Source organism: Eulemur rufifrons, chromosome 2 (genome assembly GCF_041146395.1).
Source record: "Eulemur rufifrons isolate Redbay chromosome 2, OSU_ERuf_1, whole genome shotgun sequence".
NCBI lineage: Eukaryota > Metazoa > Chordata > Mammalia > Primates > Lemuridae > Eulemur > Eulemur rufifrons.
In genome coordinates, this window is record NC_090984.1 from 23,389,130 (window position 1) to 23,401,635 (window position 12,506).

The 12,506-nt window shown below is 56.5% G+C and overlaps 1 protein-coding gene across 1 annotated transcript in view; it reads left to right on the forward strand.

Moving 5' to 3' along the window:
• The window catches only part of HCN4 (hyperpolarization activated cyclic nucleotide gated potassium channel 4), a 43,995-nt gene that overhangs the window by 22,125 nt on the left and 9,364 nt on the right, over positions 1-12,506 (forward strand). Inside the window, exon 2 of the mRNA XM_069457736.1 lies at positions 2,131-2,554. Within this exon, the coding sequence (XP_069313837.1) occupies positions 2,131-2,554 (424 nt within the window). The remainder of the gene's footprint in view (positions 1-2,130; positions 2,555-12,506) is intronic.

The following is a 12,506-nucleotide window of genomic DNA, read 5'->3' on the forward strand; positions in this document are numbered from 1 at the left end:
CTGTCTCGAATGTGGTCTGTAATTGAGGGAACTAGAGCTGGGGAGAGTGTAGAGTTTCTACCCACTGGAGTGGCAGGCCTGCCCGAGTCAGCATTCCCAGCCGCCTTGTGCCTGCTCTGTTAATTTTAGAAACTCCTCCAGCCTGGGTGTATTATTAGCTTTATGTACAGAGGGCCACATGGCCCTCAGTAGCCTCTGTATCTACAGGTTTTTAAAAATTTGTTTTGTATTAAAAGATTAAATGGACAGGCATGACAGCAGTGTGTATACAGGGGTGTTTGCACACTGTATGTGTGGGTGAGGACACCTGTATGTGGCTTCTAATGAGTGTACACAGCTGTCTCTGAGTGACGTGCATGCAGTAGCGTGTGCACAGCTCAAGAACACCCCATAGATATCAAAACCTCTCTCCCGGGGCCCACAACTCATTAGTGGACGTGCTGTGCTCTTTGTAGTGAGGGGCAAAGGCTGGCAGGGGGTCCTCCAGTCTTAGTCGGGCTCTCCCAGCTGGCACGAGGTGTTGAGGCTGCAGGAAGGGGTGGTGGGACGTGGGGCAGGGAGGGAGCTGAAGCTGACTTCTTGGCACCAGCCTTAAGAGGAGAAGCCTAAGCTCCCATGAAGCCCTGTCTTGAGGCCCTGAAGGTCTTGGCTTTCAAAGGAAGGACCAAAATCTGCCCATCCGGATGCTGCCCTTCCCTGCACTGCGTGATGCAGGACAGCCGTCTCGGCCACCTTCAGCGAAGCAGGCCCTGCCCCCTCCTGGACTCACAGCACCAGTTTGAGTCTGGCAAAGGAAACAGTTTGCTTTGAAATAATTTCTTAGCAGAACTGGAACTGTTCAGGCAGAGGCACTTTGGTTTTTGGACCCTCTGAAGATGCGAGGAAAGCTAGTCTCTTTCTTTCCCGCCTCCTTCCTGGCTTCCCTGCGCTGGAGAATTAAAGATGGCTGAAAGGTTATTTCTCCTGGGAGAAGACATGCTTATTTCTGCCTGGCTTAGCACCTTTATCTGTCGTTGTGTAACTGTCTGAATTAATAGCAGAGGGAAACAGTTCTGTGGTGCATTTTGGTCCTGGGGCCGGCCCCGGGGTGGCTGGTACTGGGGCAGGTCTCTGGAAATGATTGGCCATTCCTTCTAGATGTGGGTCTGTGCCTGTGTGTGCTGTTTCCACGCTCCAGAAGGTGCCTTGCTGGGCCAGGGGAGATGGCGCAGTGCACACCTGTGAGTTGATTTTGTGCCTCATCCTTGCATTTCTCAGCTTCTCGGAGGATTTGCCCTGAGGCTCCCTCCAGACCTCCCTCAGGAGGGACTTGCAGGGGCTTTGAGGCCCTAGGAGGAATGGAGCTGGAAGCCTGGGCTGGTCTCCTCCTCCACTGCACTGAGCGCTGCCTCTCCGGTGCCTGAAATGCCCTCATTGCCACTTCTGCCTTTGATGCTATCACTGCCCAAACCTCTGGGGCAGGGAGATGGTCAGATGTTTTCTGACTATAGGGGATGGACTAAACGGGGACACCAGAGAGCCAGTGTGGGAGAGGGCCAGGTAAGAATTATAGGAGTCATTGCACTGTGGGTAAACTGAGGCCCAAAGCAGGGAGGGCAACTGCCTGACATCACCCAGCATCACCCAGTGACAAAGCTGGGGCTGGAGCCTGGGCCTGCTGCCTCCCAGGAGCCTGTTGTGTGTCTGCACCTCCCCTGTGCTCTGTCTCCCCAACAGCTTGTCTCAGGCCACAGCTGACCCTCAGGGAGGCTAAAGGAGCCTGGCCTGAGCCTGGGATGGAACGGGGTGAGCCGCTGCCGTTGCTGAAACAGCCTCTCACTTCTCTCTGGGTGTCACTGTTGGGTTTGCTTTTCAGCCTGAATCTCCTTGTGGGGTAGGGGGCAGGAGGAGACTGGTCACTGGGGCATGCACAGAAGGGCTGAATGAACAAAGAGCCTCTTTCTGTGTCATTCCCTGTGTCTGCCCATCTCCACATCTTCCCTGGTACCCACATGCCCATCTCCCTGAGTGCCTCAGAACCTCCCAGGCCTTCTCTCTCTCCCATTTGCTCTCCCTTAGAGCATTCTCTCTTAGTCTGTGACTTGTCCTCTCTCTCTCTTCCTGGCGACTGACCCTTGTGTCTCTGGGCAGATTTTACTGGGACCTGACTATGCTGCTGCTGATGGTGGGAAACCTGATCATCATTCCTGTGGGCATCACCTTCTTCAAGGATGAGAACACCACGCCCTGGATCGTCTTCAACGTGGTGTCGGACACATTCTTCCTCATCGACTTGGTCCTCAACTTCCGCACAGGGATCGTGGTGGAGGATAACACAGAGATCATCCTGGACCCACAGCGGATTAAGATGAAGTACCTGAAAAGCTGGTTTGTGGTGGATTTCATCTCCTCCATCCCCGTGGACTACATTTTCCTCATCGTGGAGACCCGCATCGACTCGGAGGTCTACAAGACTGCCCGGGCCCTGCGCATCGTCCGCTTCACCAAGATCCTCAGCCTTCTGCGCCTCCTACGTCTCTCCCGCCTCATCCGTTACATTCACCAGTGGGAAGAGGTGAGTGGTCAGACCAAACCTCTTGGGGGAAGGGCTACTCCCCCCAGGGGAGTGAAGAACCAGCAGGTAATCTCAGGTAGTTGGATATGGGCTGTCGGATTGTACCAGGCACACCTGCTCCAAGAGGACAAATGTTAGTAATTTTTTGACCTCTTTTCGTGTGCTAGATACTGCACAAAGCACTTTCCACGCAGTAGCCCACTGACGTCTGTAACAACCACAGAGGGTGCCATAGAGGTCCATGTAGGTGCTCATTTTTCACATGAGGCAACAGAGACAGAAAGAATAAGTGACCTACACAGTGTTGCACGTTCGGTAATTGGTGAACCAGGAATCTGAACTTACGCTGATGGACTCCAGGGTCTACCTTGTTAACCGCTGTACCATATTGTAGGGTTTGCAAACTCACAAGCCTGTTGGGGCCAGGCAGGAAATGTGAATAGGTGGAAAGGGCCCATTCGGGGGCCGTAGGGAGTGTGGTAGACCGGGGAGAACTGGGGAGCACATCTGTCTGCCCTGGGCAGCCTCTCCTAAGCTCCCGCCAACTGCTGCCAAGTGGGAATGGGCCCAGGCTTCTAGATTTACAGATTTATCATGAAAAGCAGAAGTCTGGATTTTTGTACAAATTTTATTGGCAACTATCTTAGGTTGGGTTCTTCTGGAGCAGACCCTGAGATACAGATGTGCATGAAAGTGATTTTGGGGGGAAGGGTTCCCAGGAAAATTTGGTAAGGGAGAGGGGAAGAGGGACAGGGAAGGGGCACCAAGCAAGGGTGGGACATCAAGCAAAGTCCCTTGGAGGCTGACTTTGGCCCTATCCCATGGAGGCTCTCTGGGGACATTGTACACCACACCTCAGAGCTGTCCCAACCAGGCCAAAGGAGTTGGAGTGTTTCTGTCCCCTTGCATGTCAGTCACTGGTTTAGGGCACTTCTGGCCCTCAGCCCACTTGGCAGCCAGAGCGGTTTCAGCAGCCCTGGGCAGGCCTCTGCCAAAAGGTGCAGGTGCTGGCTGCGGGGAGGAAAGTGCCCGGGGAGGCTGCTGGAGTCTTGTGCTTAAAAACTGCAGATGGACCCGAGGGGCTCTGGGCACTGGCTACAGGAACTAAATAAAAAATTGTGATAGAACCAGGTGGGCCAACAGTGCTCTGAACACATCTAACTCATCCATAGACTGGGGCAGGCACCTGCGGGAGGAAAAGAGGAGGATGAGGGCAAGTGACCTCGCCGAGCGCTTCGGTCTGTATCTGCCAGCCACCCAAGTCACACCATGTGGCAGCAGCGGCAAGCAGGCCAGCCTGGAGGTACCCAGCGCTGGGGGAGACAGGCTCTGGGAGACGGCCCACCTCGGGGCCCTTGGGCCGGGCAAGCTTCTGCAAAGGGGCATTTCCTGCCACCTCTCCCTGCTGCACTGCAGGTCTCCTGGCCTCCAGGACCCTTGCTTGACTGGACGGCAGTTCTCATGCTCAGGACACAAAGCCCCCACCCCTCATCCCCAGCAGTGGCCTGGCCCTGGCCAGCAGCACTCATGGCTAACAGTTGGGGCACCGGCAGATTCAGGTCAGAGGCGTCATGAGCAGTTGTGAACACACGTGCCTTGGGAGAAGTGCCTATGCCAACTTGGCAGAATTGCTCCATGGCAGAAATTCTCTTTGGTTTGGAAAATTTGCATTCCTCCTGATGACAGAGAGGGGCAATGTCTTGCCAAGGTCAGGCAGTGGACCTCTGGCGGAACTGCGGCAGAATCCAGTTAGCCCTCTTGGCTCCCAGCACACAGTGTGGCAGTCCCTGCCTGGCATAGTGGAATGGCACATCTGAGACCCGAGTTAAAATCCTGGCTCCACACTGCCTAGCTCGTGACCTTGTTGCCACCTTGCCTGTCTGAGCCTCGGTCTCTTTGTGTGCAAAGTGGGTATAAGTAGTACCTGGTTTGTAAAGGCTTTAGCATGCAGCCTGGTGCAGAAGAAACATTTGATAAATACCCCTCCCCACCCAATTGTCCCACAGTAGTCATTGGTTCCTCGCACCTCGCTGGCAGGGGAGACAGGCCGAGATTTATTGTCCCTGTTTGTCAGGTGAGGAAACAGGATGAGAAGGGCAAGGGTTTCTGACCCAGCCTCCCAGCTCCGACTCCACGCACTTCCTGCTTTGTCAGCTGGAAAGGGAATGACTCTGACTCTCCAGTCGTTCCCTCTCCTGGCTGGGTCTCACCTGCCTGTGCCCTGTCCTAGGTGTGCACCGGGACCCTAGGGGTAGGGAGACTCGCAGCGGAGGTTGGGGAGGCAGGCAGCAGGGTGAGGAGTCTGTGACAGGTTGAGTTTGGGTACCTGTGGGAAATCGAGGCTCAGGAGATGTGGGTATGTGGTCTGAGCTCTAGCTGAGAGGGGACCGCATCTGCGTGGTGGCTCGGTTCACTCTGGGGGCTGTGAAGAAGGATGGAGGTGTGTGTTTCCTGAAATGCCCTGACAGGTGTGTCTCCTGGCGTCCGTCCCAGGTGGAAATGCAGGGCCAGGTTGGCTCCCTCAGGCCCCGAGACACCTCCACCCTTCTGTTTGTCTTGGACCCACAGCTAGACTGTCATTAAAAGCCAAGGCACGGTGGCTCTTTCCCTTCTCTGGCGTCAGTTTTTGTTTCCAGGCCCCCACCCCCCTGGGAGCCGACCTCATGTGCCCCTTGGGCCTGGGCCTGGCGCTGTGTTGTTTGGCAGGCTGGGCAGGTGGGTCCCAGGACAGAGCCGAGCTCTTCTTTTGCTGCCCACACCGTGCAATCCTGGGAGCTCAGCCAGGGCTGCTGTCCCCTCCGCCCCTCTGGCCTGGCTGCCGTCTGGGCTACCCACACTGCTCAGGCAGGCTCTGGTCCTGACCTTTCTCTGGGGGAGGCAGAGGCCCTAGGAGGCCTCAGGCCGGGCCTCGGGACTAGACAGGCTACGATCTCGTGGGCAGGAGGGGAGATCCCAGGAGGCCAGATGGATGGCGCCCGCCCCTCCACATGCACCCTTCTCTCTCCTACCAGCTGGGGAGAAAATTGCTTTGAGCTAGTTTCTGCCGGGCACATCGCCCAGCCTGGGGCTCCCCCTGGACCCCTGGGACTGGACTGGGGTTTCCCCGCTGGCCCCAGGAGCCCTGTCTCCAAATCCTCAAAAGCTGCTGCAGCCCAGGGGCCCCTCCCAGCCGCAGCTGGGTATGGAGGCAGCAGCAGAAAGACACTCTGAGGCTCCAGGTCCACACAAGCCTGGGAAGGGAAGTATTTGGTAGAGAAAATGCTGCCCTAATCTCCTCTTCCAAGTCCCCATGTCAATCTCTCCTTCTTTGGGCCTCAGTTTCCCCAATTGTCAGGTATATGCTGATGTTCTCTGAGGCTTTGGCTCCCTGGGGCCCAGTCCCCAGCTCCCCTCCTCCTCGGTAAGGATTCTGTTTGCTGATCCTGAGGACCCTGTCGTGGCGGACAGGGCCTACAGGAGGAAGCCCAGGGTCAAGGCTGGGGGGTCGCCTCCCAGGGAGGGGCCACTTGCGCAGGCTGCCTGGCCCCAGGTGTCAGCCATCCCCCTAGGCCGGGCCCAGCCCAGCCCCCCGGTGGGAGGGTTCCCAAGTGTCGGTGGCAGGTCTTGGGACTCAGGGTAGCTGGAGTGGTCTAGGGCAGGTGCAGGCCGCCATCTCGGAGGACGCCAGCCTCTGCCTCCATCCTGAGGGATCTAGGTCAGCATCCTCCCTCCCAAGCCTCTCCCAGCCAAGCCTCTCCCCTCCCTGTGAGGTGTGAGCTTGTCACAGGCACAGAGGCTATTGTTAGAAACTGTGGTCGCCCCCCTTCTGCTGTGCCTGTGCAGGGCCCTGCACCCCAGCGGCCCGTCCCAGAAGCCTCTTCTCTCCCTCGGCAGCCTGCAGTGGCCAAAAGGGGGCTGGAGGCAGAGGCCAGGCCTGGGCGGCCGTGCAGCCTCTGATGAGTCCCCGGCCCCTGGGGCCTCGATTTCTCCATCTCTCTCAGAATCAGGAGTTTGCCATCCGTGAGAGGTGGGGATGACCCAGAGGAGTCGTCCTGGGGGGTGGCTTGGACCCAGGAAGGGACCCACTGTGACCCTCAGTCCAGCTGTCTCCGGGCTGCGCCCAGGGTGCATCTGTATTCTGTCGGCCCTCAGATTGCTGTCCTCGATGTGGACATTTGTTCCTGAGACACAGGTGGAAGTTTGCTGTTCTTCCACGAGCAGAAAATGAGTCTGTGGGAGGGAAGTCAACCAGCCTGGGAAGAGGCCTTGGGGCTCTCTGCAGGACACAGAAGTCTGTCCAATTTCTGGTCTCTCCTCAGGACTGAGAAGTCAATTATTTGGAGGGTTGGGAGAGAGGGAAGGACAGGAAGCAGCATGTGCTGAGTACCTACTGTGTGCCTGCTGTGGACATTGTTTCACCTGATCCCCAAGACAGCCCAGAGAGCTAGCAGTTACTGACCCATTCCACAGATGAGAACGCTGAGGCTCAGAGTGGAAAAGCCACTTGCCCAACGTGGAAGCCATGTTGCTCTGTCCTTGCACTGCTGTTGAGAAGCTGTAGAAGGAGTAGAAGTGGGGCTTCTGCGAGTGCCATGTGGGGCAGAGTGAGCTGCCCAGGCCATCCACCTGGTGAGGCTTGAGGAGGCCTGGAAATGAAGATGCCCAACCCCCACAGTCAGAACTAACATCGTAAAAGGGGGTTTTAATGAAGTATAAGGAGCAAGGCAAATATTTGCCCAGCACAGCCTGCTCACAGGTGGCCTGTGGCCCCAGCCCACAGCGGGGACACACAAGTGTTTAGCAGCCTCTCCCAGCAACGTCAGCCGTGTCCTCAGCAACCACGTCCTGGGTGCTGTAGAGCGTTGGAGGTTGGGTGAGCGCCCTCAAATCTAGGGCACCCTCCGAGCCTCCACCAACTCTTCCCAGGAAACTCAGACTTTGCCATGCTGGCACTTTGGCTTTGCAGTGTCTAAGAGGCACCCGTGACACCCCCGCCCCACTGCGCCAGCCACCCCGGCATCTGCAGCCTTCGTCACCTCAGTACCAGGCACCACCACGCCGTGCCCCTTGGAGGGACAGAAGGCTGTGTCCCCCTGAGGAAAGGCATCCTGCTTCTCCCCACAGGGGCAAAGGCAGGTCCCCTGTGGGCTGCATCTGCCCGGAGTGGGTGCCTTCTTGTACCTTTGCTGTGCACGCTGGCGGGAGCCCTGCTCACCACCCTCTCCATGGCTGTTACTGTCACCTTCACCTTCGTCATGAAGCACATCTCAGTTCCTGAGACCCTACCACGTGCTCTGTGCCATATTCATTGCTGAGATCACAATAGAGGCAAAATTAGAAAAGGGCCTGATCTTGGAAGAAAATTAGTTTTGAAGAAAAGGAAAATAAAGGTGATGCAAAAAGAGAAGAAGCCATTGCATAAAAACGTACCGATCTTGACGTTCTGTCCTTGAGACCAGGAGTGATCTGTAGAAAGGAGCAGTTATCGTGCGCTCTGACAGACTGGGACACTTTCCAGCCATGGCCCAAGGCTTCCTTTAGCTTTGATAAGGTAACTACTCATTCATTCAACACATTAGCTGCCTGCCACGTGAGTTGTATTTAACTCACGCTAGTTTTGAGCCCGGGGCCTCGGGAAGCATATGTAACTCACACATCTCTTCACCTTGGGAGCCACGAGAACTATTTTTCAAGTTTCGTATAACTCATGCACAGAAAGCAATAAAAAAATACATTTTTCATTAAATTAGAAAGGATTGTTTTGTTTTCTACGTTTTTATTCTATTTTCGTAATAAAACACCATGGCCCCAAGGAAAAAAATTTTTTTCTAGCGTGACAGTCAATGTGTTATTCAGGCAGTCAACAGATGTTCCCAGGCCTGGCCGTGCTGAGCACGGAGGAACTCGGACGTGAGAAGGAGGGAAAGGCCCTGGCTCGGGCGCAGTACACAGCCCGCAAGTGTCATCTTAGCGGGTGAGAACTCCATGAAGATCAGGGTGAGAGGCATGGAGAGGGTGGAGGGCCACGAGCTGCGTGACACCCTGGGGCCCAGGAAGCCTCTCTGTGAACGTTGGTGCTGGATGGTGAGGAGGAGCTGGAGGACGGACACGAGCAGTGGGCAGAGAGCCCGGTGCTGAGGCCCTGGTGGCTTTGGGGACTCCAGAGAGGGCCGGTGTGGCTGGAGCTGGGGCTGTGGGCAGGAGGGGGGGAGGCGGGGCGGGCAGGGGGGCAGGGGGGCAGGGGCCAGGACACCGCCGCAGGGGGAGTGTACTCATGGGTGCAACGGGGAGTGGTTGGAAGATTTAAAGTAAGAGGGGAACGAGGTCTGCTTTGTGTCTCTAAGAGGTCATTTTAGCTGGTTGGTGGAGAATGGATCGGAGGGGCGGGGAAGCTCATCAGGAAGTGGCCATAGCCTCTTGGGGTGTTTAGAATAGAGTCATATTGGGACTGGAATGCAGCAGATGACTTTGAGATATCTGCTTAGAAAGTGGAGCCAAAAGGCCTCAGATGGGTGGTGGATTGGACATGGGGTGGGGTGGGAGAATGGGAAGAACCGGGCTGGCTGGTGGCTTTTGTTGCTCAGGCGCATGAACAGTGGCTCCGATTGTGAGATGGGAGGGGCAGGTTGGGATGTGTCCATGCGGAGATAGACATGGAGACAGCTGGACGTATGAGCCAATCTGTGTCACTCTTAGAGTCCTTGGGCATAACAGAAACAGGAAATTGGGGTGCCTTGGGGCTTGAAAGGAGAGCACGAGGAAGGCAGGCCTCTGGCAGACGAGCAGGAGCGTTGCTGATCTCTGCAGCCCCTTGTGATGGGGGCAACGTGGCCATGTCCTGGGGAGCACTGAGCCAGTGAGACCCCACTCAGGGCACTTACAGGGATGCCCAGACTTTGATACAGCCACAGCCAGGGACACCCTTAGCAGAACTTCTGCCACTGGACCAGCCCAGGGTAGGAGAAGACAGGAGGCTGCCTGTGGCCTCGGGCTCTGCCCCACGGCAATGTCTGGAGCCTGGCCTCTCTGCTGAGCTCCCTGTCGTGCCTGCTTGTCCTCTGTTGCTGGGTTTCTACACACATATTCCTGTCCCTTCCCTGGCCGTCACTTACTTCCCCAGCCAGACTGTGAGCTCTGGGCAAGCAGGCCAAGACTCTTCTCCCTGACCCCCACGTGGAAGGGGCTCTCTTGGGCACCGACACAGGCTGACCTCCTCGGGACATGGAGGAGACATTTGGGTCCCTCTGAGGCTACTGCCCCAAGACCTAGGGAAATAGAGCCCAGCTGGGCCCACACTCAAAAGGGCTCTTCTCCCCACAGCGAGGAGTCTGGGGGGCTCTTTGCAGCTCTTTCTAGACCTGGGTACCTGGGACCCCGCATTCCTAGCCCAGACAGCACTCAGTCTACTTCCAAGGCCTGTGCGGGCTCCTTCCAGACCTGCGTCCCGAAGGGATTGTCCTGCTGTTGTGCACATCCCTGGGCCTGCTCATGAGTGGCTGTTCGTCGGGGTGGCCTGTGTGGGGTGTAGCTGTGGGCTGGGGTCCCTTGCTGGGGGACAGAGTGAACAGACGAGAGGCGGGCCATGCTCTGGTGTGGTTTTCTGAGAGATCCAATCGTGAGCCTGGCCCTCCAGGGCTTTATGGTGGTTTATTCTGTCAAGGTAGGGTGGAATCTATTTTCTTCAACAGTTTTGTCAGCTTGACTTAAAACTTTAAATATGCAAACCTGTGGTTTGTGGAACTCTATTCGACCCCTTGTCCTGGACTCGCCCACACTGGAAGGCCTGCCTCCATTTACCTGCTGAGTCCGCAGCCGAGGGCAGTGGGGAGACCACGTCCTGCCCACCCCGACCCTCCCAAGCACCAACACCGTCTGTGCCGCCGGTGCCATGGGATTCCTAAGCCGCTGTCCTGTCTGTGGCGTCTTCATCAGTCAGGCTGCTGCTAGAACATAAATGCCATAGACCGGGTGGCTTCCACAACTAACATTTATTTCTCATAACTCTGGAGGCTGAAAGGCTGAGAGGAGGGTGCCAGCACGGTTGGCTCCGGGGAGGGCTCTTTTCCTTACTTGCAGATGGCCACCTTCTCCCTGTGTCCTCACGTGGCAGAGAGGCAGCATCCCTCTCTGGCCTCTTCTCGTAAGGGCACTAATCCCATTCCTGAGGCTTCTGATCTCATGACCTAATCACCCCCTAGAGGCCCCATCTCCAAATAGCATCACATTTGGGATCAGGGCTTCAACGTGTGAATTTGGGAGGGATACACACACACACACACACACACACACACACGCAGTCCATAGCAGCTTGGAAATGAAGGGGCTTACTAATAACGACCCCACCCGAGTGTATGTCTCAGGGCCCAGAGCACTTTCCTAGCCAGCTTAATTTCTCAAGCAAACCTGGGAAGCGGGGGGCAGATTTCTAGCTCATTTGAGTTGGGGGGGCTGAGGTGCGGCAGGAGAGGAGGGCAGGTGTTGGGGATGGCCATCTCTGAGATTGTGGTTGGTGCCATGTGACAGCCTTCCCCAAACCCCCAGGGTAGGGGAGCTGGTGGCATCCAAGTCATCCAAGACTTAGAAAGGTGAGGGACTTGCCCAAGGTCATAGAGATGTTGTGTCCACCTAAGTGTCAAAGAGGCAGAAGTGGGATCTTCGCCCAGAACCAGCACTGGGGACTCTGTTGCCCAGGGACCTGCTAAGAGAGCGTGGGGAGAGGCTCACGGGCTCAGAGTCCAGGCCCTGTAGCCTGGCCAGCAGCGGAGGGATGGGCCAGAGGCACCAGCTTCATGCTTGGTCTGCTCTGCATCCTAGACATAGGCCCCAGCCCAGTCACAGACTGACCTGCCTGGTCCCACTGCCCACCATTCCTTCCAGGCCAGGGCACACGCTGAGATGTGGTGGCTTAGCCCAGAGCCGGCGTCTGTGCCCTGGTGGTGCTAGGCTGCGGGGCACACAGCGTCTCATCTGCAGCCTCACACTGTGTGCATGAAAGCAAGACATGGGGTGCAGCTCGCTGTGTGAACCTGGGCACGTCACTCGGCCCCTTTGGGTTTGGGTGGTTTTACCCACAGAGTGGAGCTACTGACACCCTCTTCCCCCACGGGCCAGTCTAATGTTCCAGGATGGTGGCTACGGGCCTCGGGATCGGGCAGACCTGGGTCCGAAATCTGGCTCTTCCACTGCCACCGTGATCTGGGGCAAGTTCCTGTACTTCTCTGAGCCTTGGTTTAAAATGGATTAACAGTATCTTCAGCAAAGGGTTTTTGTGAGTTTAAACAAGATGACGACTGTGGACTCTTGTGCTCATGCTCAGGTGTGGCACTGTTGTCCCCTCCCTCGTCGGGGCCGTGGGGAAATGATGGGACAGGCTGGAGCTACCGGACTCTGTGAACCTTTCCGTGTCCATTTCACCCTGAAAAGACTCCAGAGCCTTCCAGCTGGAGCGGTCAGGGTCCTGGCCTCTATGGGGGCCACAGGTGGGCCTGGCTCTGGGCTTTATAAGCTGTGGAGAAAAGTATTCATCTTTGGTGTTTTCAAAACCCAGACTCAGGCTAAGCTCACATTTCAGGGGTCACTGAAGCCATTAGTATCAGAATATCCTGCCACCAGCTACAGGGCTATAGCCCAAAAACCACTGGATAGGGGCGGAAATATCTAGGGTCTGTCTCTTTGGGCCTCAGTTTCCTCATCTGAAATGGGCTTGAATAAGTCTCTGTGGCATCTGACAAGTCCATAATTTTGACCCTAAGCCAGGGAGTGTCTTGGGAATAGTGTGGAGGGATCAGAACTGGGGGTGGGTCCCTGGGGACACAGCCCCCCAAGGTCTCCCAGGCCAGAGGCAAGGCCAGAACTCCCAGAGGCCTCCTCTAGACTTGCCTCCACCTCTCCGTCCCCCACTGCCCTGTCTCCACAGGGTCCCCCACGTGGCAGCTTTGAGAGGAGGGGGGTGGACAGGGTTCCGGATTGTGCC